This window comes from Bubalus kerabau, chromosome 9 (genome assembly GCF_029407905.1).
Source record: "Bubalus kerabau isolate K-KA32 ecotype Philippines breed swamp buffalo chromosome 9, PCC_UOA_SB_1v2, whole genome shotgun sequence".
NCBI lineage: Eukaryota > Metazoa > Chordata > Mammalia > Artiodactyla > Bovidae > Bubalus > Bubalus kerabau.
In genome coordinates, this window is record NC_073632.1 from 91664236 (window position 1) to 91691154 (window position 26919).

Genomic DNA, 26919 nt, shown 5'->3' on the forward strand with positions numbered 1-26919 from the left:
TTTAGTATTATTCCATCTGCTATGGACTGAATTGAATATCTGCAAATTTATCTCTTGGAGCCCTAACCTCTGATGTGACTGTATTTGGAGATAGGGCCTTTAGGGATTTAAGTAAGGTTAAATAAGGTCATAAGAGTGGAGCCCCTGATCCAATAGGATTAGTGTCCTTGTTAGAAAAAGCACCAGAAAACTTATACCCTCTCACTGTTTCTCTGTTTATGCCAAGGAAAATCCATGAGATTACATAGTCAGCAAGCCAGGAAGAGGGCTCTCAGCAAAACTGAATCCATTGGAACCTTGATCTTGGACTTCTATTCTCCACAACTGTGAGAAAATTAATTTCTGTTGTTTAAGCCACCAGTCTCCAGCTACGGTATTTTGTTAGGTAGTCCAAGGAGAATAAAGCAATCAAATTCATAGTGTTTGCTGGCAACACTTTGCAAATGGTAATATCAAGATCATTTTTTACTCACTGATCATTATTTTAAAGTTAAAACTGTGATACAATGCAGGAGACCCAAGTTCGATCCCTGGGTCAGAAAAAATCCCCTGGAGAAGGAAATGGAAACCCACTTCAGCATTCTTCCCTGGAGAATTCCATGGACAGAGGAGCCTGGCGGGCTACAGTCCATGGGGTTGCAAAGAGTCAGACACGGCTGAGCGGCTAACACAGCAATCTACAAAAAAACCTGTTCTTTACAGTTTCTAGCTTTTAATTTTGCTCTTTTATCATAGATTTCCTTTGGAAAAATAATTGAATTATTGCTTTTCATAGAAATATAAAGGTTATTAAGTATATCCAAAGTATCAGTCAATACAGCAAGTCAGACTTTCCTATTAATATGTTTAAATGTCGGAACAAACCTTATTTCTTATCCTGAAGAAACAAAGTGCTTATTTTGCAGTTTAGACACTTCTGACACAATTTCTTTCTTCAATACCAAAAATAGCTGTTTATGGTCAGATTCCATATTATTATAACTGGCTGTGTGGGGAAAAAAATAAAAAAGGATCTCCAATTTGTAGTATTTACTGGTTTACTTGAAGTAAGTATCACCATTGTTGATGATTTTAGTCTATGAAGGCAGTTTTCAGAAGAGAAATGCTAACAGTCAGTTCTGAGAAGCCAATATAGGTTCTTACATAACAAAATTTATGCAATGTCACCAGTGTTGTTTACTTCAGCTGACTTTTTTTTTATATCAAGACTTTCTCAATGAGGGAAGCATTGCACTGATTTGCATTCTCTCACAAGGGACATAACTTAGGTAAGTACTTCCAAATGTTTTCCTGATGCTGACAGTTGTAGCCTTGGAACATACCTTTATATAAAGCATAAACTGTCAACCACGTTTGTGGATAAAACAGTTCTTCAAAATTTTATAAAATTTAGAGCTACTTGTACTTCTCAGTCATAAATGAAAGAGAATTTAAATCAGAGCAGAGATTTCTTTCTTCTAATTTTTGTCATTTTCAAACCACACATATACCAAAAGAACTGCCACAAAAAACAATATTTGCACATTCATCAACTTACAGTGAAAGAATGCTTTGCCAGTTTTATTTATTCAGGGAGTTAGTCTTCCACATCATTAGGCAGTTTGGGAAATCATTGAGCTATGATGGTATCAGAAAGTAGACCTTGAATTACCTTCTTTACCAGAGTCATTGAACATTTCTAAGCAAATGCAGTCATTCACTAATATCTTATCATCTATATACATATATAATTTTTGGCAATTGCAAATGCCATTTCATATAAAACCCATGAAACATGAATATTTATACATGGAATATTGAACATATGCTTTTATCAGACTTTGAATTTGAGGTACACTAACTAAACTAGCACAAGTTTCTTTTTACTTCTTCACAATTTCATGGAAAGAAGATATGTTCTTACTTTAGATCTTAGTAACTTCACCATACAATCTTTTTCCTTCCTTGTTAAGTTGAGAACTTTCACCTTTTCACTTAAAGGAAGCATTTTATGTCTTCTCTTTGGTATATCTCAATTGCCAATATCACTACTCTTGGACTTTGAGGCCATTATTATTAATAAGTAAAATAAGGGTCACTTGAACACAAGTAATATCTCAGTAGTCAATCTGATAACTGAGACAAGATGGCTACTAAGTGACTAACAGGTAGGATATCCTGGAAAAAGGGTAATTCACACCTTGGGATCAATGGTGCAGGACCTCCAGAGAGTTCATCATTCTACTCAGGTGTTCAGCCATGTCTCTTTGCGACCCCATGGGCTGTAGCCCACCAGGCTCCTCTGTCCATGGGATTTCCCAGGCAAGAATACTGGAGTAGGTTGCCATTTCCTCCTCCAGAGGATCGTCTGGACCCAGGGATCAAAACTGCATCTCTTTCATCTCCTACACTTGGCAAGAGGATACTTTAGCACTAGCCTGAGAAGCCATGATACTCAGAACAGCATGCGATTTAAAACCTATAAATTGTTTATTTTTTGAATTTTTCATTTAATATTTTCAGACCATGTTTGACTGTGGAAAACTGAAACGGAGGAAAGCAAAACTGTAGAAAAAGGTGCTGGTGGGGGTGGGTGGCGTGGGGGAGTGGGTACTACAAACAACTATTTTGATGATTTCACAAATTCATTAGCTAAAATAGCCTCCCAAAAATTACTAGAACTAATCAATGACTATAGTAAAGTTGCAGGGTATAAAATCAACACACAGAAATCCCTTGCATTCCTATACACTAATAGTGAGAAAACAGAGAAACTAAGGAAACAATTCCATTCACCATTGCAACGGAAAGAATAAAATACTTAGGGATATATCTACCTAAAGAAACTAAAGACCTATATATAGAAAGCTATAAAACACTGGTGAAAGAAATCAAAGAGGACACTAACAGACAGAGAAATATACCATGTTCATGGATTGGAAGACTCAATATAGTGAAAATGAGTATACTACCCAAAGCAATTTATAGATTCAATGCAATCCCTATCAAGCTACCAACAGTATTCTTCACAGAGCTAGAACAAATAATTTCACAATTTGTATGGAAATACAAAAAACCTCGAATAGCCAAAGCGATCTTGAGAAAGAAGAATGGAACTGGAGGAATCAACCTACCTGACTTCAGGCTCTACTACAAAGCCACAGTTATCAAGACAGTATGGTACTGGCACAAAGACAGAAATATTGATCAATGGAACAAAATAGAAAGCCCAGAGATAAATCCACGCGCATATGGACACCTTATCTTTGACAAAGGAGGCAAGAATATACAATGGATTAAAGACAATCTCTTTAACAAGTGGTGCTGGGAAATCTGGTCAACCACTTGTAAAAGAATGAAACTAGAACACTTTCTAACACCATACACGAAAATAAACTCAAAATGGATTAAAGATCTCAACGTAAGACCAGAAACTATAAAACTCCTAGAGGAGAACATAGGCAAAACACTCTCTGACATACATCACAGCAGGATCCTCTATGACCCACCTCCCAGAATATTGGAAATAAAAGCAAAAATAAACAAATGGGACCTAATTAACCTTAAAAGCTTCTGCACATCAAAGGAAACTATTAGCAAGGTGAAAAGACAGCCTTCAGAATGGGAGAAGATAATAGCAAATGAAGCAACTGACAAACAACTAATCTCGAGAATATACAAGCAACTCCTACAGCTCAACTCCAGAAAAATAAATGACCCAATCAAAAAATGGGCCAAAGAACTAAATAGACATTTCTCCAAAGAAGACATACAGATGGCTAACAAACACATGAAAAGATGCTCAACATCACTCATTATCAGAGAAATGCAAATCAAAACCACTATGAGGTACCATTTCACACCAGTCAGAATGGCTGCGATCCAAAAGTCTACAAGTAATAAATGCTGGAGAGGGTGTGGAGAAAAGGGAACCCTCTTACACTGTTGGTGGGAATGCAAACTAGTACAGCCACTATGGAGAACAGTGTGGAGATTCCTTAAAAAACTGGAAATAGAACTGCCTTATGATCCAGCAATCCCACTGCTGGGCATACACACTGAGGAAACCAGAAGGGAAAGAGACACGTGTACCCCAATGTTCATCGCAGCACTGTTTATAATAGCCAGGACATGGAAGCAACCTAGATGTCCATCAGCAGATGAATGGATAAGAAAGCTGTGGTACATATACACAATGGATTATTACTCAGCCATTAAAAAGAATACATTTGAATCAGTTCTAATGAGGTGGATGAAACTGGAGCCTATTATACAGAGTGAAGTAAGCCAGAAAGAAAATCACCAATACAGTATACTAACACATATATATGGAATTTAGAAAGATGGTAACAATAACCCTGTGTATGAGACAGCAAAAGAGACACTGATGTATAGAACAGTCTTATGGACTCTGTGGGAGAGGGAAAGGGTGGGAAGATTTGGGAGAATGGCATTGAAACATGTAAAATATCATGTATGAAACGAGTTGCCAGTCCAGGTTCGATGCACAATACTGGATGCTTGGGGCTGGTGCACTGGGACGAACCAGAGGGATGGTATGGGGAGGGAGGAGGGAGGAGGGTTCAGGATGGGGAACACAGGTATACCTGTGGCAGATTCATTTTGATATTTGGCAAAACTAATACAATTATGTACAGTTTAAAAATAAAATAAAATTAAAAAAAATAATACATTATGGTTTCAGCATTTTATCATCAATTAGGAATAAATTCAACATATAAGCCAACATATTTTCAGGTAAATTTCATTGGAACTCTTTTTGTCCTATTTCTATGAAATCGAAATTCTCCACATTGTCTGCATTCAAATACCATTGCCACACTCTGCAAATTGTGCCTTTGCGTGTAAGAAAAAATTCTGGTGAAGCTTGTGAGACCACATACAACTGGAATTAAAGTAAATAATGAAAATTCTATTTCTCCGAAATAGAAAGTAGCCTTATATAAGTCATAAAACAGTTAAAATTTAATGTGATTGTAAAAACAAACTGATTAAAATACGTGTTTATTTATTCTCAGATTTTATATTATTTGGGGTTACATTTGGCAAAATAACTTCAAAAGGTCACACATTGTAACTGAGCTCTACTGCATATGGCTGTGCATAGCCTTGAGTCACAGGCAATTCACCATATGAATTGGAAAACGAAGTGGTTAAACCCTATTCAAAGACATGAGTCCACCCATCAGGTTCTTAGATCTTGCAACAATGTCTAACTGCTGTAGGTTTTTCTAAATGCTTACTCTCAGTATCTCCTCATCTATTGGTAACAAATAGTTCATGAACTGGCACCAATATTTGGATCACACTGTGAGCAGCACTTTTGTAGAAAAGTCTTTCCCACACGTTGATACTGTTCAGTACATTGGTTACATCATGAGACTGATGATAAAGAACTGCTATATCTATCCCCCCTTCCCTGGGATTCTCCAAGCAAGAACCCTGGAGTGGGTTGCCATTTCCTTCTCCAATGCATGAAAGTGAAAAGTGAAAGTGAAGTCGCTCAGTCATGTCGGATCCTCAGTGGCCCCATGGACTGCAGCCCTCCAGGCTGCTCCATCCATGGGATTTTCCGGACAAGAGTACTGGAGTGGGGTGCCATTGCCTTCTCCGAGTAAGACTTCATCATGACCTATATATTGTGATAAGTATTTTATATGGATTATCTAGTTTAATTTTCACACAGCTCTTAATGGGGTGACATCATTTTCATCCCCATTTTATAGGTGGAGTAACAGAGGCTTAGAAAGTTTAACTAACCAGTCCCTATTCTCACATTATGTCTTCATATTAGTTGAATGAGAGACAAACTATGATGCTACCTCTGTAGTAGAATTTTAAGGAAGAAAAAAAGACCTATTTTTCCACAAGCAGTTCCCCACAGGCCTACCCTTCTTTCACACTGGCTTGAAATTGTCATTAATACATGAGAAATGGCCTTCAGAAGGTTTGAGAAGTTGCCTCCACATTTGCAAGGCTGTGTGCACTGTTTATCAGTAGACATCTTTGCCCTACATTTTTGCTTGGAGAGGAAGATAATCGCAAGTCTCCAGGTGGCAGATAATTCCAGGCTCAGGATGACAGAGGTGGGTTAGGGTCTTGGAGTAAAGAGTAGATGCGAAAGTAAAGATACCTGATTTGACCTTGATCAGCCTCAGCTGCTTGAGAATTCATTCCTTTCATTCTTCCTCTTTTGTGTTTCGATATCTTCCATTTTTCTCCCCCACCTTCTTTTTCTACTGAAACATCATAACTTTAGAAATAAGGCTTCTGTTTGAATTCTAACTCCATCTATACAGAACAGTAAAAAGTGACACTATCCCCTCATTCTCTTTTGCTTTTCAGCAGGCTGAGTGATCTCTAAATGCCTGTCCTAGATAATTAAATAAAGATACCTACATTTTTGTCAGTTCTTTATTCATGGCAGTAACTGATTTTAAAACTAAATATAAACTAATTGTGGCCCCTACCCCAGTTCTTGATTCATCAGCACTGTCAACTAAGCCTTCATCAGTTCAGTTCAGTTCAGTCACTCAGTCATATCTGACACTTTGCGACCCAAAGGACTGCAGCATGCCAGGCTTCCCCGTCCATCACCAACTCCCAGAGCTTACTCAAACTCATGTCCATTGAGTCGGTGACGCCATCCAACCATCTCATCCTCTGTCATCCCCTTCTCCTGCCTTCAATCTTTCCCAGCATCAGGGTATTTTCAGATGAGTCAGTTCTTCATATCAGGTGGCCAAATTATTTGAGTTTCAGCTTCAGCATCAGTCCTTCCAATGAATATTCAGGATTGATTTCCTTTAGGATCACTGGTTGGATCGCCTTGCCATCCAAGGAACTCTCAAGAGTCTTCTCCAACACCACAGTTCAAAAGCATCAATTCTTTTGCGCTCAGCTTTCTTTATAGTCCAAATCCCTAATCCATACCTGACTACTGGAAAAACCAAAGCTTTGACTAGATGGACCTTTGTCGGCAAAGTAATGTCTCTGCTTTTTAATGCAATGTAATTAGGCTGTGTGTGCATGTGTGTGTACATGTCTATGTTTGTTTCTACACAGTTTTTTTCTGGGAATTCTAGAACCAAAGAATCTTCACAAGTACTAACTTGTGTTGGTACTTCAACTCTAGTACTTTCTAGAACAACTACCTGTGGCGGATTCATTTTGATATTTGGCAAAACTAATACATTTATGTAAAGTTTAAAAATAAAATAAAATTTAAAAAAAAATAAAAAAATAAAACAAATCTAATCATGCCACATTCCTGCTGAAAATCTGAGTAGTTTCTTATCATCCTAAATGAAATCCAAAACCCTTGACAAAGATGTTAGGGTTCGTCTAGATCTCATCCGTGCTTGTCCTATCTTTCCTTGCCTTGTACGCTCTAAACTGAAAGCCTCACTGTTGTTTGACAGTTTTGTTGCCTCTTTAGCTGGTTCCCCTTCCAGTCTTCCCTTTTACCTGTGCAACTTCAGCTCATCCTTTAGGTCTCATCCTAGATGTTGTTTCCCCTTGGGTAGAATCTCCCTTGGCAAGACCCCTTTGCTCCTTCTCTGTGCTTCTGCAGCCTATCTTCTTTTTCTTTCAGTGATTGCAACTCTATGGCTATTGTGTATTTAGTGGCCAGGCTACCCACCCCTATAATTACCTTGATGGCAGGGGCCTTGCCTCTACTTTTGAGCAATTTTATCTGCAGCAGTCAGCAAAATGATGAACTCATGGAGACTCTCAGTGAAAGAATGTTGAATGGGGAGGGAGGAGGGAGGGAGGTTCGGGATGGGTAACACATGTATACCTGTGGCGGATTCATTTTGATATTTGGCAAAACTAATACAGTTATGTAAAGTCTAAAAATAAAAAAAAAAAATAAAGCCAGTCTCAGTTATTATTGAAAATGCCGTCATTACCTCCAAAATATTTCTCCTAATTGACATCACTTGACTTAAATTACATTACCCTACATTTCTTCAACCTTTGTAAATATAGTTAAGCATTGTAATTTATGGAATGTTGTGCTTGTCTACATGTGTTTTTGAAAATATTATTTTTATTATGCTTTTCTTCTTTCCCTGGTTATATGATAATCTTTGGATTATTTTTAAAGAATTATAGTTTTATTATTGGGTACACACAATCACTTGAATTCATTACACAAATCAAGTTGCTTTACTCTCAAGACTGTAATTATTTTAATTGAATATAAATAAGAGTTTCTAAAATGTTTTTGTGTGGCTTTAAAAATGAATACTATTGCATTTTTTTTTACTATGAGTTTGTTTATTAAATTATTTTGACTGATATAATGCAAAAGTAACAATTATACAGCTCCTTTCAAGTTGGAATAGGTAGAATCAAAAATAATATTCTCTTATTAATATCAGAATGTATCGAGTAGAAAGAATCTTATAAGTTTGGACTGTGGAATTTCGCAGGACTAGAACAATGCTTTTGTGAGAAGAGAAGAACAGCCTTGTGAAAGGGTCGCTGTTTAAAAATGTTGAAGGGGGTGGGAAATAAGGAGTCTCATATATTTGTGAGGAATAATTAAGACATGTAGCTTCCCATTAAACGTTCACCCTGTTCATTCACAGTTCCATTTCCAGACCCCAGATAGAAAACGAAGTCAAAACTGGGAAGCGGAGCAGCAGAAGCTACTAGAGGCTGTGAATGTGCCTCATAAGAGTTCAGCACTGCCTGAGGATGATCAGCACCCAGCACAGCAGGATTCAGTCCAGACACCCGAGGTTGAGCAGATGCCCACAGGACATCTGTGACCAAGCCCTATCTACAGCATCACCACCACCACCATCACCACCACCCTACCAGCATCAATAAGGAAAGAAAAATCTATAATAGGCATCAGGAGAGCTGCTGGCTCTCTGCTCTCAAGTGTGCCTCACAGAGAATTCACCAAAACAATATCCCCATCAAAAATCCCAACACTACACCTAAACAATGAAAAATTTTCAACAGTCTCTGTAAATGTGTTTAACAAGTGGTATACAGAAGAAATATTTAAAATATGTACAAACAAGGAGTTGCTTTAAAGATGTCCTTCTGTAACTTTTTATTTGTTAGTATTCCCTTATATCTCGTCTGTGATAGATTTAAGACCTCATACAAAACTTTAGCAATTAACATCTCAAAGGATATTCACCAACTAATCTTAGTTTGAATATTTTCTCTATCATGTTTTGGTTGTCCTTGACCTTATGACCTCTTGGATCTAACACCAATTCTAATTTCTAGAAGGGGTCATCTACAGAGAGTGAGAAAGGGCTTTGTCCAATGGCAAAGGGGATGGAGGGATTCCCCATTAAACCCCTTGAAGTTTCCCCAAATTCAGGTTGTCTGTATTCATATACAAAAGTTTCCTCTTATGAAGTCCTTCTCTGTATTGGTGTATAAAAGGTCAGGAGGTCACACTTTCTCTGCTTCCAGCACCGACACATGCTACTTGCTTTACAAACTTAAGGATTTTTTTTTTTTTTAAAGAATCCAAGTAAACATTAGAGAAGGCTCATTTCATTTCATACTTTTAAAAATTGTGGGTTTCTTGTTTGGACTATAAGCACACATAAAAGTTTCACATAATATTAAAACAGGAGAAATAGACTTCATCCCTAAGGTTAACATCAAAAAAAGTAATTATTTCCTTCAAGTAGTAAGTCATCTTGATTTTAAATACAGACTCATAGGCAGGATTTCTTGAAAGCCTAAACTGGTTTTACTTTTACCCTCCTTTTCAGTGTGACATGAACAATAGCTCTCATCTTCAAACTGCTATAGGTGTAGTTATGATATAAATGTGAATAAATCTAAATAATTAAACTAGTTCAAATCTTTCTAACTAGAGGATATGGAAAGATAAAAGAGTGGGCCTTTTTTTCTCTTTTAGTCTATTTGATTGGCAATCATTTTCTGAGGATTTGTTCCCCAAAATACTCAGGTCATTTACCACCAGGGGCAGAGCTAAATGACCTCATTCAATAATAGTTTTACAATACCTTGAGGACCTCCTGTAGTCCTCAGGCTAACAATTACTAGGATGGAATTTTGCCCACATCCTCATCTCTTGCTAATGTCTCTCTATGCTCCAATGAACAGACCCTAAATTCTTTGAATGAGTCTTGGTCTTTCCTGTGTGCTGGATAATCTTTCAGGAACTTTCTTTACCAAACCTTCTTCCCATCTGGACCTGACTAATGTCTACTCATCCTTTAGGTCTCAGCTCAGACATTACTTTCTCAGGAAAGCCATCCCTAAATCATCTTTTCACCCACACTCACATACACACCAGACTAATTGGGCTCTGAAGCCCCTCCTTCTCCAGTTGCTGGTCGCTTCTCCTTCTTTACCTCCATAGTATTTGCAAGTCTTGTTTAACGTCTGTTTTCCCGAAGTCTGTAACACTAGGGAGGAAGAGAATAGCATTTCTCATTCTCAACTGAATCCTGAGCAGAGAAGAGCATCTGGTACATAGAGGGTGCCAAATAAATGTGGAAGGAAAGAAAGGAGGGAAGAAGGAGGAAGGGAGAAAGGGGAGAAAGAGAAAGATCCACACAAAATATTGCAATGTGTATTTTAGTGGATTTATGAGATGCATATAGACATTCTCTGGTCTAGCTAGACTATACCTTACTTCAAAATTCCTTTAGTTCTGAATCGTGTTAAGTCAACTATACCTTCTACAACCCTTGATCTGTTGAAAATGCAGCTCCTATGTGGTTTACTGGTAAGATTCTGGAATGAAATTATACCAATTAGGTCAGCTAAGTGGAGGACACCTCAGGTAATAAGGAGAGGAGTGAGCTACAGTCTGTCATATGTGTTTGACCCAAAACTTTCTCTGGCAGAGACTAAATGTTTGTGTTCCAGAAACTGCAGGGCACCACTCAGTGGGTAGAGGAATATACCCGCTCGTTGACCGTGACACTCTTAATGTTCTTCAAAGCTTGACTAGACTTTAGACACATTTCTTCCTGACTATGATCCCTTAACTTCCCTTTTCTCAGAGCTTTTACTTTCAAAATCATGCCAGTGTCAATTCTTTATCTGTAAAGAGAAATGTAAAATTTCTCCCAACCTCTGGATAGTTTTACAACAGAGAATTTTTTTCTCAGTGACCTAGGATCCATCCCTTTGAAATGTGATCATTAAGAGTGATGTTGTCATTGTTCAGTTGCACAGTTGTGTCCGACTCTTTACAAACCCATGGACTGCAGCACACCAGGCTTCCCTGTTCTTCACCATCTCCCATAGTTTTCTCAACTCATGATAACATCCAACCATCTCATCCTTTGTAATCCCCTTCTCCTTTTGCCTTCAATCTTTCCCAGCATCAGGATCTTTTCTGGTGAGTCAGCTCATCGCATCAGGTGGCCAAAGTATTGGAGCTTCAGCTGCAGCATCAGTCCTTCCAATGAATACTCAGGGTTGATATCCTTTAGGATTGACTGGTTTGATCTACTTGCAGTCCAAGGGACTCTCAAGAGTCTTCTCCAACACCACTGTTCAAAAGCATCAATTTTGGGGCATTCAGCCTTCTTTATAGTCCAGCTCTCACACCCATACATAACTATTGGAAAAACCATAGCTTTGACTAGATGAAAATTTGTCAGCAAAATAATGTCTCTGCTTTTTAATACGCTGTCAGGTTTGTCATAGCTTTGCTTCCAAGGAGCAAGTGTCCTTTAATTTCATGGCTGCAGTCACCGTCCACAGTGATTTTGGAGCCCAAGAAAATAACATCTGTCACTGTTTCCACTTTCCCCATGTATTTGCCATGAAATGATGGGACTGGATGCCATAATCTTTGTTTTTTTGAATGTTGACTTTTAAGCCAACTTTTTCACTCTCCTCTTTCACTTTCATCAAGAAGCTCTTTAGTTCTCCTTCACTTTCTGCCAGAAGGGTGGTGTCATCTGCATATCTGAGGTTATTAATATTTCTCCTGACAATCTTGATTCCAGCTTGTGCTTCATCCAGCCTGACATTTCGCATGCTGTACCCTGCATAGAAGTTAAGCAGGGTGACTATATACAGCCTCGATGAACTCCTTTCCCAATATGGAACCAGACCATTGTTCTATGTCCAGTTCTAACTGTTGCTTCTTGACCTGTATACAGGAGACAGGTCAGGTGGTCTGGTATTCCCATCTCTGAGAATTTTCCACAGTTTGTTGTGATCCACATAGTCAAAGGCTTTAGCATAGTCAATGAAGCTGAAGTAGATATTTTTCTGGAATTCTCTTCCTTTCTCAATGATCCAGTGGGTGTTGGCAATTTGACCTCTGGTCTCTCTGCCTTTTATAAATCCAGCTTGTGTATCTGGAAGTCTTCAGTTCACATACTGTTGAAGGCAGACTTGAAGGATTTTGAACAATACCTTGCTGGAATGTGAAATGAGTGCAATCGTACAATAGTTGGAACATTCTTTGGCATTGCCCTTCTTTGGGATTGAAATGAAAACTGACCTTTTCCAGTAATTAAGAGTGATCAGATCAGATCAGATCAGTCACTCAGTCATGTCCAACTCTTTGCGACCCCATGAATTGCAGCATGCCAGGCCTCCCTGTCCATCACCAATTCCCAGAGTTCACCCAGTCTCACCTCCATCGAGTCAGTGATGCCATCCAGCCATCTCATCCTCTGTCGTCCCCTTCTCCTCCTGCCCCCAATCCCTCCCAGCATCAGTCTTTTCCAATGAATCAACTCTTTGCATGAGGTGGCCAAAGTACTGGAGTTTCAGCTTTAGCATCAGTCCTTCCAAAGAAATTCCAGGGCTGATCTCCTTCAGAATGGACTGGTTGGATCTCCTTGCAGTCCAAGGGACTCTCAAGAGTCTTCTGAGTTGCCAGTCCAGGTTCGATGCATGATACTGGATGCTTGAGGCTGGTGCACTGGGACGACCCAGAGGGATGGTATGGGGAGGGAGGAGGGAGGAGGGTTCAGGGTGGGAAACACATGTATACCTGTGGCGGATTCATTTTGATGTTTGGCAAAACTAATACAATTATGTAAAATTTAAAAATAAAATAAAATTTAAAAAAAAAACACACAAAAAACAAAAGCATTAATTCTTCGGTGCTCAGCCTTCTTCACAGTCCAACTCTTACATCCATACATGACCACAGGAAAAACCATAGCCTTGACTAGACGAAACTTTGTTGGCAAAATAATGTTTCTGCTTTTGAATATGCTATCTAGGTTGGTCATAACTTTCCTTCCAAGGAGTAAGTGTCTTTTAATTTCATGGCTGCAGTCACCATCTGTAGTGATTTTGGAGCCCAGAAAAATAAAGTCTGACACAGTTTCCACTGTTTGCCCATCTATTTCCCATGAAGTGGTGGGACCGGATGCCATGATCTTTGTTTTCTGAATGTTGAGCTTTAAGCCAACTTTTTCACTCTCCACTTTTACTTTCATCAAGAGGCTTTTGAGTTCCTCTTCACTTTCTGCCATAAGGGTGGTGTCATTTGCATATCTGAGGTGACTGAGATTTCTCCCGGCAATCTTGATTCCAGCTTGTGTTTCTTCCAGTCCAGCGTTTCTCATGATGTACTCTGCATAGAAGTTAAATAAACAGGGTGACAATACACAGCCTTGACGGACTCCTTTTCCTATTTGGAAACAGACTATTGTTCCATGTCCAGTTCTAACTGTTGCTTCCTGACCTGCGTACAGATTTCTCAAGAAGGCAGATCAGGTGGTCTGGTATTCCCATCTCTTGAAGAATTTTCCACAGTTTATTGTGATCCACACAGTCAAAGGCTTTGGCATAGTCAATAAAGCAGAAATAGATGTTTTTCTGAAACTCTCTTGCTTTTTCCATGATCCAGCGGATGTTGGCAATTTGATCTCTGGTTCCTCTGACTTTTCTAAAACCAGCTTGAACATCAGGAAGTTCACGGTTCACATATTGCTGAAGCCTGGCTTGGAGAATTTTGAGCATTACTTTACTAGCGTGTGAGATGAGTGCAATTGTGCGGTAATTTGAGCATTCTTTGGCATTGCCTTTCTTTGGGATTGAAATGAAAACTGACCTTTTCCAGTCCTGTGGCCACTGCTGAGTTTTCCAAATTTGCTGGCATATTGAGTTGCAGTACTTTCACAGCATCATCTTTCAGGATTTGGAATAGCTCAACTAGAATTCCATCAGCTCCACTAGCTTTGTTCGTAGTGATGTTTTCTAAGGCCCACTTGACTTCACATTCCAGGATGTCTGGCTCTACGTGAGTGATCACACCATCATGATTATCTGGGTCGTGAAGATCTTTTTTGTACAGTTCTTCTGTGTATTCTTGCCATCTCTTCTTAATATCTTCTGCTTCAGTTAGGTCCATACCATTTCTGTCCTTTATCGAGCTCATCTTTGCATGAAATGTTCCTTTGGTATCTCTGATTTTCTTGAAGAGATCACTAATCTTTCCCATTCTGTTGTTTTCCTCTATTTCTTTGCATTGATCGCTGAAGAAGGCTTTCTTATCTCTTCTTGCTATTCTTTGGAACTCTGCATTCAGATGTTTGTATCTTTCCTTTTCTCCTTTGCTTTTCACTTCTCTTCTTTTCACAGCTATTTGTAAGGCCTCCCCAGACAGCCATTTTTCTTTTTTGTGTTTCTTTTCCATGGGAATGGTCTTGATCCCTGTCTCCTGTACAATGTCACGAACCTCATTCCATAGTTCATCAGGCACTCTATCTATCAGATCTAGGCCCTTAAATCTATTTCTCACTTCCACTGTATAATCATAAGGGATTTGATTTAGGTCATACCTGAATGGTCTAGTGGTTTTCCCTACTTTCTTCAATTTGAGTCTGAATTTGGCAATAAGGAGTTCATGGTCTGAGCCACAGTCAGCTCCTGGTCTTGTTTTTGCTGACTGTATAGAGCTTCTCCATCTTTGGCTGCAAAGAATATAATAGCAGAGCCCTATCTCAGTTTCCGTGGAAAGATGGGAAACTAATTTAGATAAGTGACAGTTATCAATGTGAATGGTTTAATCACATTGGCCAAGCTCCACTCTGAGTCCTCCAACACTTCCTTTCTAGCTCATGTGTGTGTGCGCGTGTGTGTATGTGTGTGTGCTCAGTCATGTTCACCTCTTTGCAACCCCATGGACTGTAGCTAACCAGGCTAGTCTGTTCATGGAATTTTCCCAGGCAAGAATACTGGAGTGGGTTGCCTTTTACTTCTCCAGGGGATCATCCCAACCCAGAGTTCAAACCCATGTCTATTGTGTCTCCTATATTGAAAGCAGATTCTTGACCACTGGAATGGTCAATGGAATGAGACCAGGGAAGTCTCATACTCACCCTTAAAAACCTTTGCAGGTTATGTTTCAGTAGAATTGAGTTCAGTATTTTTGGCCTATTGAGATAGTCTTTTATAAGGTGTTCTTTGCCTGTTTAAGTCTATCTAATGCATTTTTTTCTTTGACCCATTCTTGGGAAGGGATCACAGCCACTCACATGAGGTTTGATCTGGCTCAAATGTACACTTGAGTTAAACTGCAGGAACATCAATCATGGGAGATGTGAATGTTCTAGAAAGTGAACAAACTTTAAAGATTTGAACCTACAGATGAAGTGTCCGAAGTGTCATTTAGTAAGCAGGAAGATTATTTTTATTTTACGGAGCTAGATTGTTTTCTTTTAATGCTGCTAATTTGAAATAGCATTAGGAAAAAAAGCATCTGGTCACTTCTAAGAGATGCAAATTTAAACAATATCCAGGGGCAAAATCTGTGGTTGTCATGTTTCTGAGCTAAATCAATTTTATACTGCATATAATGTAATTCATATAATGGTCTTGATCGCAACCTTGAAACCTTAGCTCTTTTCGAGAAGACCTAAGTACCTGGGTTTTATTTTCTTCTGGTTTGAAGAGCAACTAAGGGGCTTTGTGGTCTAGTTGTAAACAGCAATGAACTTGGGAGTCAGACTGCCTGGACCCATATCTGGGATTCACCAGGACTTCAGCTATTTGTTGAACATCTGACTCCGTAAAAGTGAGTAGCACAGAATCTGATGACTAATACATGCTCAATGGTTAGTTCTTGTAATTGTTACTGTCGTCATCTTCATCATCACTTTCACTATTGTGAAAAACAAGCAAGATGTGATGATTCTACAATTTTCCACTCTCCACAAAAAAAGTGATTGATGGATAACAATATTGGCTTAAAAAAACTTTCAATCTTGCTGAACTGCTTCTTTCATGCATAACTCAGAGCTCTATTTGTGAGACTTTTGTCTTTCTCTCTCCCCACCCCAATCCCCACATTTTTTTAGTGATGGATGGGCAGACAGAGATGAAGTCATTGAAGGTTATGAGGTGGAAGCCAACGGGGGAATCACGATAAAGCTGCAGTCTCCAGAGGTCAGGTCATTTGATGATTATTTCCTGAAACTGAGGCTGGACACTAATACAAGGAATCCCTGGTTCCCTGAGTTCTGGCAACATCGGTTCCAGTGCCGCCTACCAGGACACATTCTGGAAAACCCCAACTTTAAAAGAATCTGCACAGGTAACTCATCTTCACAAAATCATAGCTCAAATTTTGGTCATTTCCTCCAGCTTGTTCAATGAATGTAGAAGGTGCCAAGGCTGGAGACACAAAGACTAAATTTCCAATTTAATTTATAAAATAGCTAGAATGAGAAGGAAGTGTATGTTCCCCCAAGGATTCATGTTTCTATATTCTGGAAACATGGAGACTGCTTTGATCTCTGGGGGGACAAGTCATAAGAAATAATAAATAAAGGAAAAGCAAACTGAGAATTCAAGTATTTAGTATTCAGGCCAGAGGAAAGAGATTTATTGTAGGCATGCTTAGGAGATGCTAACCCACAGACATTAGTAAGCAGACTGGTTTGATCTCTTTTTCTTCTTTATGACTTTGCTTTGATATGAAAGCCAAAAGAAGATAAGATGCCACCCAGGGTCACATCACCAACATGGGTGTTTATGTGCACAGGTGACCAAAAAACTCAGTACTTTCCTCTGTTTTACAGATGAAAAAGTCTGTGATTTCATCTTGGTAATTATCTAAGAATATGGCTAACTACACAAATTATTTCTAGCTTTAATAACATTCATATTTTGATATTAGAAAGTCATTTAATGATGGTTCTCAGTGGGACTGATACCTCCCGCCCCATGCACTGACCACTAGAGGATGCCCAAGGAGGGCAGTGCATGATTAAGACCTTTCAGAGCTTGATGAACTCCACAGCATGTCTCCCTTCTCCCTGCCACCAGCAAGTACCAGAGAATTAAAGACTATCTATGACCAAATTTGGATTGTAGCACAGTGATGGGACATGGGCTGAAAAGATTTTATTTAGAAATGTCTAGAACCTCAGTCTATATGACAGTCTCTAGGTTCATCCACGTCTCTACAAGTGACCCAATTTCATTGGGAAAAACAAATATTGTATATTAATGCATATATGTAAAATCTAGAAAGATGATGCATATGAACATATTTGCAGAGCAAGAATAGAAACACATGTATAAAATGGGCATGTGGACATGGTTTTGTGGGGGCAAAATGGGGTGGGATAAATTGGGAGATTGAAATTAACATATATATATATATATATATATATATATATATATATATATATATACTACCATGAGTAAGATAGATAGCTAGTGGGAAAGCTGCTGTATAGCTCAGTGCTCCGTGGTGACTTAGATGGGTGGGATGGGAAGGGTGGGAGGGAAGTCCAAGAGAGAGGTTTATGTGTACATAGAGTTGATTCACTTCCTTGTACAATAGAAACTAACACAATATTGTGAAGCAAATATACCCCAATTAAAAAAAAATCAGTGCACCAGCTGCAGGGGTTAAGACTCTGGGCTTTCAGCACATCTACTGCAGGGAGCACAGGTTCAATCCCTGGTCCATGAACTAAGATCCCACATGTCGTGTGGTGCAGCCAAAAAGACGTGAGAGTGAACTATGCAAACGCCTGGGAAGGGCATTCCAAGCAGAGGGCATAGCAAATAAATAGAGGCACTGGAATGCCTGGTTTAGTGGGAGAACAGTATCGAACTCAGGCTGCCAGAGCCAGTGAGTTCCTAGAATAACAGGAGGTAAGTAGGAGAGGCACATGGGCAAACAGTCCTACAGGACTTCACTGTGCCTTGTGAAAACTTTGCTTTGTTCTGAGTGTGATAGGAAGCCACTGGGAAGTCTAAGCACAACAAAGATGGGATCAGTCTTATTTTTTCTGAACAGAATTACTTGCTGCAGTTTTTCAGTTTTGACAAAGGGGAAGCAGAGCAGTGAGGAGGTTGCTGTAATAATGCCGGTGAGAGTGCGGTGGATTGGGCCACGGTTGTGGCAAGCAAGATGCAGAGAGGTGATTGATTCTGAGGCTCTTTTGAATGAGAGCTAAGGGCATTTGCTGACAGAATTGTGAAGAAAGACTGGTCTGAGCAACTGAAAAGATAGTGTCACTGTTGACTGAGATGAGGAAGAATCCAGGAAAAGTAGGTTTTAATGATCAGGAGATAAATTTCAGATGAGTTAAATTCGAGAGCCTATTAGTGATGCAATTATATATGTCACTGTGATATTTTGTTTCATTAGTAAAGTTCAGAATATTACTTTTTAAACATGTGTGGATGTCTTTATTTAGGAATTCCCAGGGAAATATCTTGTGACCTAAGCTTTTGAAACAAAAGTTAGAACTCTGCAGCCGTGTACTATAATACTTTGGGTTTTAATTTGTCACATTACATGCAAATATCAAGGTTAATATCTAAACTTGGTTAACATTCATAGCAGGGAAAAAATGGTACATTCATGAATTGTTCTCATATTATGCTTGACTTGCAAAGCCTTTTTTAAGAGCTTCTTATGTGATTACAAAAGTTAATAAATATGCTTTTATTTGGATTTCATTCTGGAGTCAAGTTCAGCAAATATTTCCCTTTGTTCTTAGTTGTAAGGATGACAAAGGGCTTATTAACTTTTCTACTTGGAAATAATTCATAAAAGTTTTCATCTTTTCTTCTGAAAAAATCCCAGACTTTTGTCTTTAGTAGTGTTTATCTATATCTTTATATGTACAGTCATGTAAACTAACTCTTCAGTTTTAATCTCCATATGAAATTGACTTCAGTTTTATTGCAGAGCAACATCAAATTTCACTTCATGTAACATTCTTATCTATTTGATATTCTTAAATATCAAATGAATTGCATAGTCTTCTAATGAATATGCAGACACACTTACGAAAATTAATGTAAAGAAGTAGAAGTAACCTTTCCATACTATTCATAGCTACACTTTCTGTCATTTATTTTTACCACTTCTAATTGGGTCATTTTGATGTTTTGGAAAGTTTTGATATTGAAGTTAGTTTCCATAGAAACCTTTACTGAGCTTCATTTCAGATATCACTGTTTAAATAAAGAGTTTACATGCGCTGGATTGTCAGTTTGAATATTAAGGGCCCTGAACTGAAGCTGAATAATTTGGGAATCACTGTAGCTAATTAAAAAGTACTTCATGCAAGGGCTACATCACTGCTTAATTAGTTGAGTATATCAAGGGATTTGAGATGTGTTGGAAAAGCACTAACTGAAACATCGAAGTCTAATTTCTAAAAAAGTAATCATTGCGAGGACAGTGGAAAAAGTAGGTACAAAGAAAATCAGCATCACTGTCTTCCAGCAAGTGTGTTAGTTGTCTGCAGCATTTGTGTGGTGTTGGCAGCGACAGTGCTTTACCATTCCTCGTAAGAAGTACTGAAATGATTCCCATGGAAGCTGAGAGAACACTCGGACATTAAACCATTGGGTCCAACACTGGTTCAGTCAGGCATCTGCCACATGACTTGGAGGACCTCGCTTAAACTCTGAGTCTAAATTTTTACAACTGGAACATGGTAACAATTTCTACTTCACACACAGGTGAGAGAATTGAATGGAATAATGTAAGGGAGATATTTTGCAACTTGTAAATCATTACATAGATGTAAAGAGTTATCATTACTGTCATGTCTTACCATATGACAAATAAGACATGGCATGGGTCATTTCATTAATGTATACAGTTTTTGAAATTACAAATTTAATATAACTACATTTCAGGCTATGTAAACTAGAAAAAACAAGCACACAACACTTAATTAGTTATTCTTACACAGTGCCAATATATATATAGGATTGGCCCAGAAGTTCATTCAGGTTTTCCCACAAATGAACTTCTGGGCCAATCCAATATTTTCTTTTGTTTATTTTGTTCTATGTAGGCTTTTATGCTTTTTCCTGATTTCCAAAGCAGTACATACTACTATCCTTAGTATAGACAAATTGACAATATACAAAAGCATAATAAACATGAAAAACATTAAAAATTTGCCATTATATAGCCATTGTTAATTTCTGTTAAATATTTGATGTATTTCTACTAAATACACTGTTAAATTTTTGTTATATATTGCTTTTAAAAATGAATGCAAACTTTAAAAAAAATTACAAAGTTCTCTGTCATTAAATTCTTTCATTCTTAATGGTTATATAACATTCTGCAAACAAATGAGCTGTAATTTATTTAAAATCATTTCTTTTTCATATCTTCACAATTTAAACTAAAACTACAATGATGCAATAAAAGTTCTTCTAAATTTTTCCTTTTTGCATATCAGATAATTTTCTTGGATACATTTCCAGAAGTTGAATTACTCAATCAAAAGACATGAACATTTATAAGGCTTTCTAAAATAAGGAATTCCAAAAGGCAACTCCTACCAGCACATTTTGTTTTGCATAATTATACTCATAGTGTGTGTATAATTCTGTATCTTTATTTACTTAAGATCATGCTTTACTTTTTTGATGTTGCTGTGTGGCCTTTATAACCACCATTTTAATAGCTCCATAATATTCTATTCAATAATTATACTATAATTACTTAGCCATTCTCACATAGTTGAGTGTTTAGGTCCTTCCAATTTTCCTTCTTATAAAAAAATCAACTCAGTATGATACAGAAAGTTTTCATGTTTGTTGTTGTTACTATTTTTGGATTATTCCTTCACTGTAGATTTCTGAATATATAATTGTTGGTCTAAGAACATGATATTTTGGAGGTTCCTTGAAAACAAATATCATCATTATCTTGAAATATGGCAATATTAAGATTTACTGTGGCTAACAGTATATTTTGGAGAAGGCAATGGCACCCCACCTCAGTACTCTTGCCTGGAAAATCCCATGGACGGAGGAGCCTGGTGGGCTGCAGTCCATGGGGTCGCGAAGAGTCGAACACGACTGAGTGACTTCACTTTCACTTTTCACTTTCATGCATTGGGGAAGGAAATGGCAACCCACTCCAGTGTTCTTGCCTGGAGAATCCCAGGGACGGGGGAGCCTGGTGGGCTGCCGTCTATGGAGTCGCACAGAGTCACACACGACTGAAGCGACTTAGCAGCAGCAGCAGCAACAACAGTATATTAACTATATGACTGTATTGGGTTCACTATGTTGCCATCAGCTTTTTTTATAATCTAGTGTATTTATAGACAAACTTTTACTTTCTCTTCTTATTCTTTGTACCAGTCAAGAACAGATGGTCACAATGCTTTTTATAGCTAGTATATCCTTGTACTAGGTTATTATCCAAAACCTAATGAAAGACATCAGTAATGCTTACCAACAACTGAGGACTAGCCAGTTAATGACAGTCTGATATAACAAAATTTCAAGGCTTCTGAACCTGTGTATTCTTTCCCCGGAACTTGGAGACTGCCATTCACAATTTCTAGATTGGTTACTAATTTTTATTAACTGTTTGCCTCACCAGGTTTTGCACTTTATGAAATTTCTGTTTTGAGCTAACTTATTATGTAAGTTTGTATGAAATTGGTTCGTTACTGTTTGATTCAGATTAAGATGATCTATGAACTGAAATAAGTTCCAATTTCTTTCAGCCCAGTAGGACAAGTAATAACTTCTCTTTGCCTTTTGTGAGTTTGGCCCAGATATCAATACATACTCCTAAAGAATATCATCGGCCTTTATCCATGACCTTGTGAATCTGGATTGACCTCACAGCTTATTGGTTCCAAATCTAGGTCTCAAGAGGCTTGACCTACTCCCATTCTCCTGCTTGGAGTACTCCCTCAGCCCTATGTACAAGCCCGAGTTAGCCTTCTAGAAGATGAGAGAGAACATGGAGCAGAAATAGAATAACTTCTCTATTGAGGTCATCCTGGATAAGCCAATTCCCAGCCAAACCTTTAGCTTACTGTCTACACATGAAAAGCCCCCAGCTGAGATGAGTCATGTACAACCCAGAGCATCAGAACACCCCAGTTGACCCCCAGACTAATGAACTAAATAAATATTGTTGTTTTAAGCCACTGAGCCATGGGGTAGTTTGCTATGCAGCATTATTGTGGCCATAGATAACTGATAAAGGGTCTCCATTGCCTTGTATTCCATGAACTTCACATGGAGCAATAGTTGGGTTAATTAAACCAAGGAGCAGAATTTCTCAAACCAATGCTACGATTCTGTCTTACCCTACTGTAAAAAGAATAGTACAATATTGTGCTCTGTATCTCATGGAACAAAGCTAAACATTTTTATAGACAATGCAATGAAGATTTCAAAGCCCCCTGATCCAAGGCAGTAAACTTATTTTCTACTTAGGAATTCAGTTGTACAGACAGTGCTGACAAATGGGGCACAGTTACAGCTAAGCCAAATAAACACCCTTAAAACAAAACAGTCATAGATTCTTGGACCATGCAGGTAGAAGTTGCCTTATGGAAATATGTTTCAAAAGTCTTAGATGTTCTTTGTCCTTTCCAATTGTTATAACAAATTACCACAGACTGGGTGGCTGAAGACAGCAAGCATTTTTTTCCTCATAGTTCTAGAGGCTAGAAACTGAGAAATCTGGGTGCCAAGATGATCAGGTTTTGGTGAAGGTTTTTTCCTTGGTTTCCCTGAAGAATAGACAGGAAGCAAGGCCTTTTCTCACAAGGGTGCTAGTCATATCACAAGGACATCCCTCCCAAGATCTAATTATCTCCCCAGATCACTCTCTCCAAATATTAATGGCATCATATTGGAAATCAGGGTTTAAACCTAAGAATTTTGAGGATAAACAGACATTCAGTCCATAGCACATGTATTTGTATCTTTTGGTTGGAAGAATGAAAATAAAATGATCTTGTTTTGCATCTGGATATTAGAATGACTCAGGCATATCTCATTCATTATTACGCATAGATGAAGTTCTGAAAATAATCTTGTACTATAAGCATAGTCTTTGTTTGCCTATTTCTTTCCTTTTTAAAATTTTAGTTGATGTTGTTCAGTTGCCAAGTCATGTCCAACTCTTTCTAATCCCATGGATACAACATACCAGGCTTCCCTGTCATGCACTATCTCCCAGAGTTTGCTCAAACTCACATCCATTGAGTCAGTGATGCCACCCAAACATCTCATTCTCTATTGCCCCCTTCTTCTCCTGCCCTCAATCTTTCCCAGCATCAAAGTCTTTCCAATGAGTCGGCTCTTCGCATCTGATGGACAAGGATAGAGCTTCAGCTAGCTTCAGCATCAGTCCTTAAAATGAATATTCACATTTGATTTCCTTCAGGATTGACTGGTTTGGTATCCTTTGCTGTCCAAGGGACTCTCAAGAGTTTTCTCCAACACCACATTTGAGAAGCATCAATTTTTTGGTGCCCAACCTTCTTTATGGGCCAACTCTCACATCTGAACATGACTACTGGAAAAAGCATAGTTTTGACTGTACAGACTTTTGTTGGCAAAATGATGTCTATGTTTTGTAATATGCTATTAAAGTTTGTCATTGCTTTTCTTCCAAGGAGCAAGCATCTTTTAATTTTGTGGCTTAAGTCACCATCTGCAGTGATTTTGGAACCCAAGAAAACAAAATCTGTCACTGTTTCCAGTTTTTCCCTATCTATTTGCCATGAATTGATGGGTCTGGATGCCATGATCTTCATTTTACGAATGTTGAATCTTAAGTCAGCTTTTTCACTCACCTCTTTCACTTTCATCAAGAAGCTCTTTGCTTCCTCTTCACTTACTGCCATTAGAGTGTTATTACCTGTGGTTGTTGATATAACATTCAGTTCAGTCACTCAGTCATGTCCGAATCTTTGGGACCCCGTGGACTGCAGAATGCCAGGCTTCTCTGTCCATCACCAACTCCTGGAGCTTATTCAAACTCATTCATGTTCATTAAGTTGGTGATGCCATCCAACCATCTCATCCTCTGTCGTCCCCTTTTCCTCCCGACTTCAATCTTTCCCAGCATCAAGGTCTTTTCAAATGAGTCAGTTCTTCACATAAGGTGACCAAAGTATTGGAGTTTCAGCTTCAGCATCAGTTCTTCCAATGAATATTCAGGACTGATCTTTTTAGGATGGACTGGTAGGATCACCTTGCTGTTCAAGGGATTCTCAAGAGTCTTCTCCAATATCACAGTTCAAAAGCATCAATTCTTCGGTGCTCATCTTTCTTTATAGTCCAACTCTTGCATCCATACATGACTACTGGAAAAACAATTGCTTTGACTAGATGGACTTTGTTGGCAAAGAAATGTCTCTGCTTTTTAATATGCTGTCTAGTTTGGTCATAGTTTTCTTCCAAGGCAAAAATGCCTTTTAATTTCATGGCTGATGTCACAAAGTGCAGTGATTTTGGAGCCCTCCAAAATAAAGTCTCTCACTGTTTCCATTGTTTTCCCATCTATTTGTCATTAAGTAAAAGCAGAGATATTACTTTGCCAACAAAGGTCTGTCTAGTCAAGGCTATGGTTTTTCCAGTGGTCATGTATGGATGTGAGAATTGGACTGTGAAGAAAGCTGAGCACTGAAGAATTGATGCTTTTGAACTGTGGTGTTGGAGAAGACTCTTGAGAGTCCCTTGGACTGCAAGGAGATCCAACCAGTCCATTCTGAAGGAGATCAGCCCTGGGATGTCTTTGGAAGAAATGATGCTGAAGCTGAAACTCCAGTACTTTGGCTACCTCATTCGAAGAGTTGACTCATTGGCAAAGACTCTGATGCTGGGAGGGATTGGGGGCAGGAGGAGAAGGGAACGACAGAGGATGAGATGGCTGGATGCATCACTGACTCGATGGACGTCAGTCTGAGTGAACTCCAGGAGTTGGTGATAAACAGGGAGACCTGGCATGCTGCGATTCATGGGGTCGCAAAGAGTTGGACATGACTGAGCAACTTCACTTCACGTTCACTTTCACTTTCATCAAGAGGTTCTTTGGTTCTTCTTCACTTTAGGCCATAAGGGTGGTGTCATCTGCATATCTGAGGTTATTGATATTTCTCCTGGCAATCTTGATTCCAGCTTGTGCTTCCTGCACCCAGCATTTTGCATGATGTACTCTGCATATAGGTTAAATATGCGGGGTGACAATATACAGCCTTGACGTACTCCTTTTCCTATTTGGAACCAGTCTGTTGTTCCATGTCCAGTTCTAACTGTTGCTTCTTGACCTGCATACAGGTTTCTCAGGAGGCAGGTCAGGTGGTCTGGTATTCCTATCTCAAAGAATTTTCCAGTTTGTTGTGATCCACACAGTCAAAGGCTTTGGCATAGTCAATAAAGCAGAAATAGATGTTTTTCTGGAACTCTCTTGCTTTTTGGATGATCCTATGGATGTTGGCAATTTGATCTCTGGTTCCTCTGCCTTTTCTAAATCCAGCTTGAACATCTGGAAGTTCATGAGTCATGTACTGTTGAAGCCTGGCTTGGAGAATTTTGAGCATTGCTTTACTAGCATGTGAGATGAGTGCAATTGTGTGGTAGTCTGAACGTTTTTTGGCATTACCTTCCTTTGGGATTGTAATAAAAACTGAACTTTTCCAGTCCTGTTGTCACTGCTGAGTTTTCCAAATTTGGTGGCATTTTGAGTGCAACACTTTCACAGCATCATCTTTAGGATTTGAAATAGCTCAATTGGAATTCTATCACCTCCACTAGCTTTGTTTGTAATGATGCTTCCTAAGGCCCTCTTGACTTTGCAATACAGGATGATTGGCTCTAGGTGAGTGATCACACCATCATGGTTATCTGGGTCTAGAAGATCTTTTTTGTATAGTTCTTCTGTGTATTCTTGCCACTTCTTCTTAATATCTTCTGCTTCTGTTAGGCCCATACAATTTCTGTCCTTTATTGTTCCCGTCTTTGCATGAAATGTTCCCTTGGTATCTCTAATTTTCTTGAAGAGATCTCTAGTCTTCCCATTCTATTTTTTCTCTCCATTTCTTTGCCTTGATCACTGAGGAAGGCTTTCTTATTTCTTCTCACTGTTCTTTGGTACTCTGCATTCAAATGGGTGTCTCTTTCCTTTTCTCCTTTGCCTTTCACTTCTCTTCTTTTCGCAGGTATTTGTAAGGCCTCATCAGACAACCATTTTGCCTCCTTGCATTTCTTTTTCTTGGGAATGGTCTTGATCACGGTCTCCTGTACAATGTCACCAACCTCCGTCCATAGTTCATCAGGCACTCTGTCTATCAGAGTGCCCTTGCATCTATTTGGCACTTCCACTGTATAATTGTAAGGGATTTGATTTAGGTCACACCTGAATGGTCTATTGGTTTCCCCCACTTTCTTCAATTTCAGTCTGAATTTGGCAATAAGGAGTTCATGATGTGAACCACAGTCAGCTCCTGGTCTTGTTTTTGCTGACTGTAGAGCTTCTCCATCTTTGGCTGCAAAGAATACAGTCAATCTGATTTCAGTATTGAGCTTCTGGTGATGTCCATCTGCAGAGTCTTCTCTTGTGTTGCTGGAGGAGAGTGTTTCCTGTGACCAGTGCATTCTCTTTGCAAAACTAAATCAGTCTTTGCCCTGCTTCATTATATACTGTAAAGACAAATATGCCTG

The 26919-nt window shown here is 38.7% G+C and overlaps 1 protein-coding gene across 2 annotated transcripts in view; it reads left to right on the top strand.

Annotated features, from left to right (window-relative positions):
* GRM1 (glutamate metabotropic receptor 1) overlaps positions 1 to 26919 on the top strand; it is a 431554-nt gene that overhangs the window by 300810 nt on the left and 103825 nt on the right. For both annotated transcript variants that reach the window (XM_055535886.1, XM_055535887.1), the window contains exon 3: positions 16299 to 16534. In XM_055535886.1, coding sequence (XP_055391861.1) covers positions 16299 to 16534 — 236 coding nt within the window. The remainder of the gene's footprint in view (positions 1 to 16298; positions 16535 to 26919) is intronic.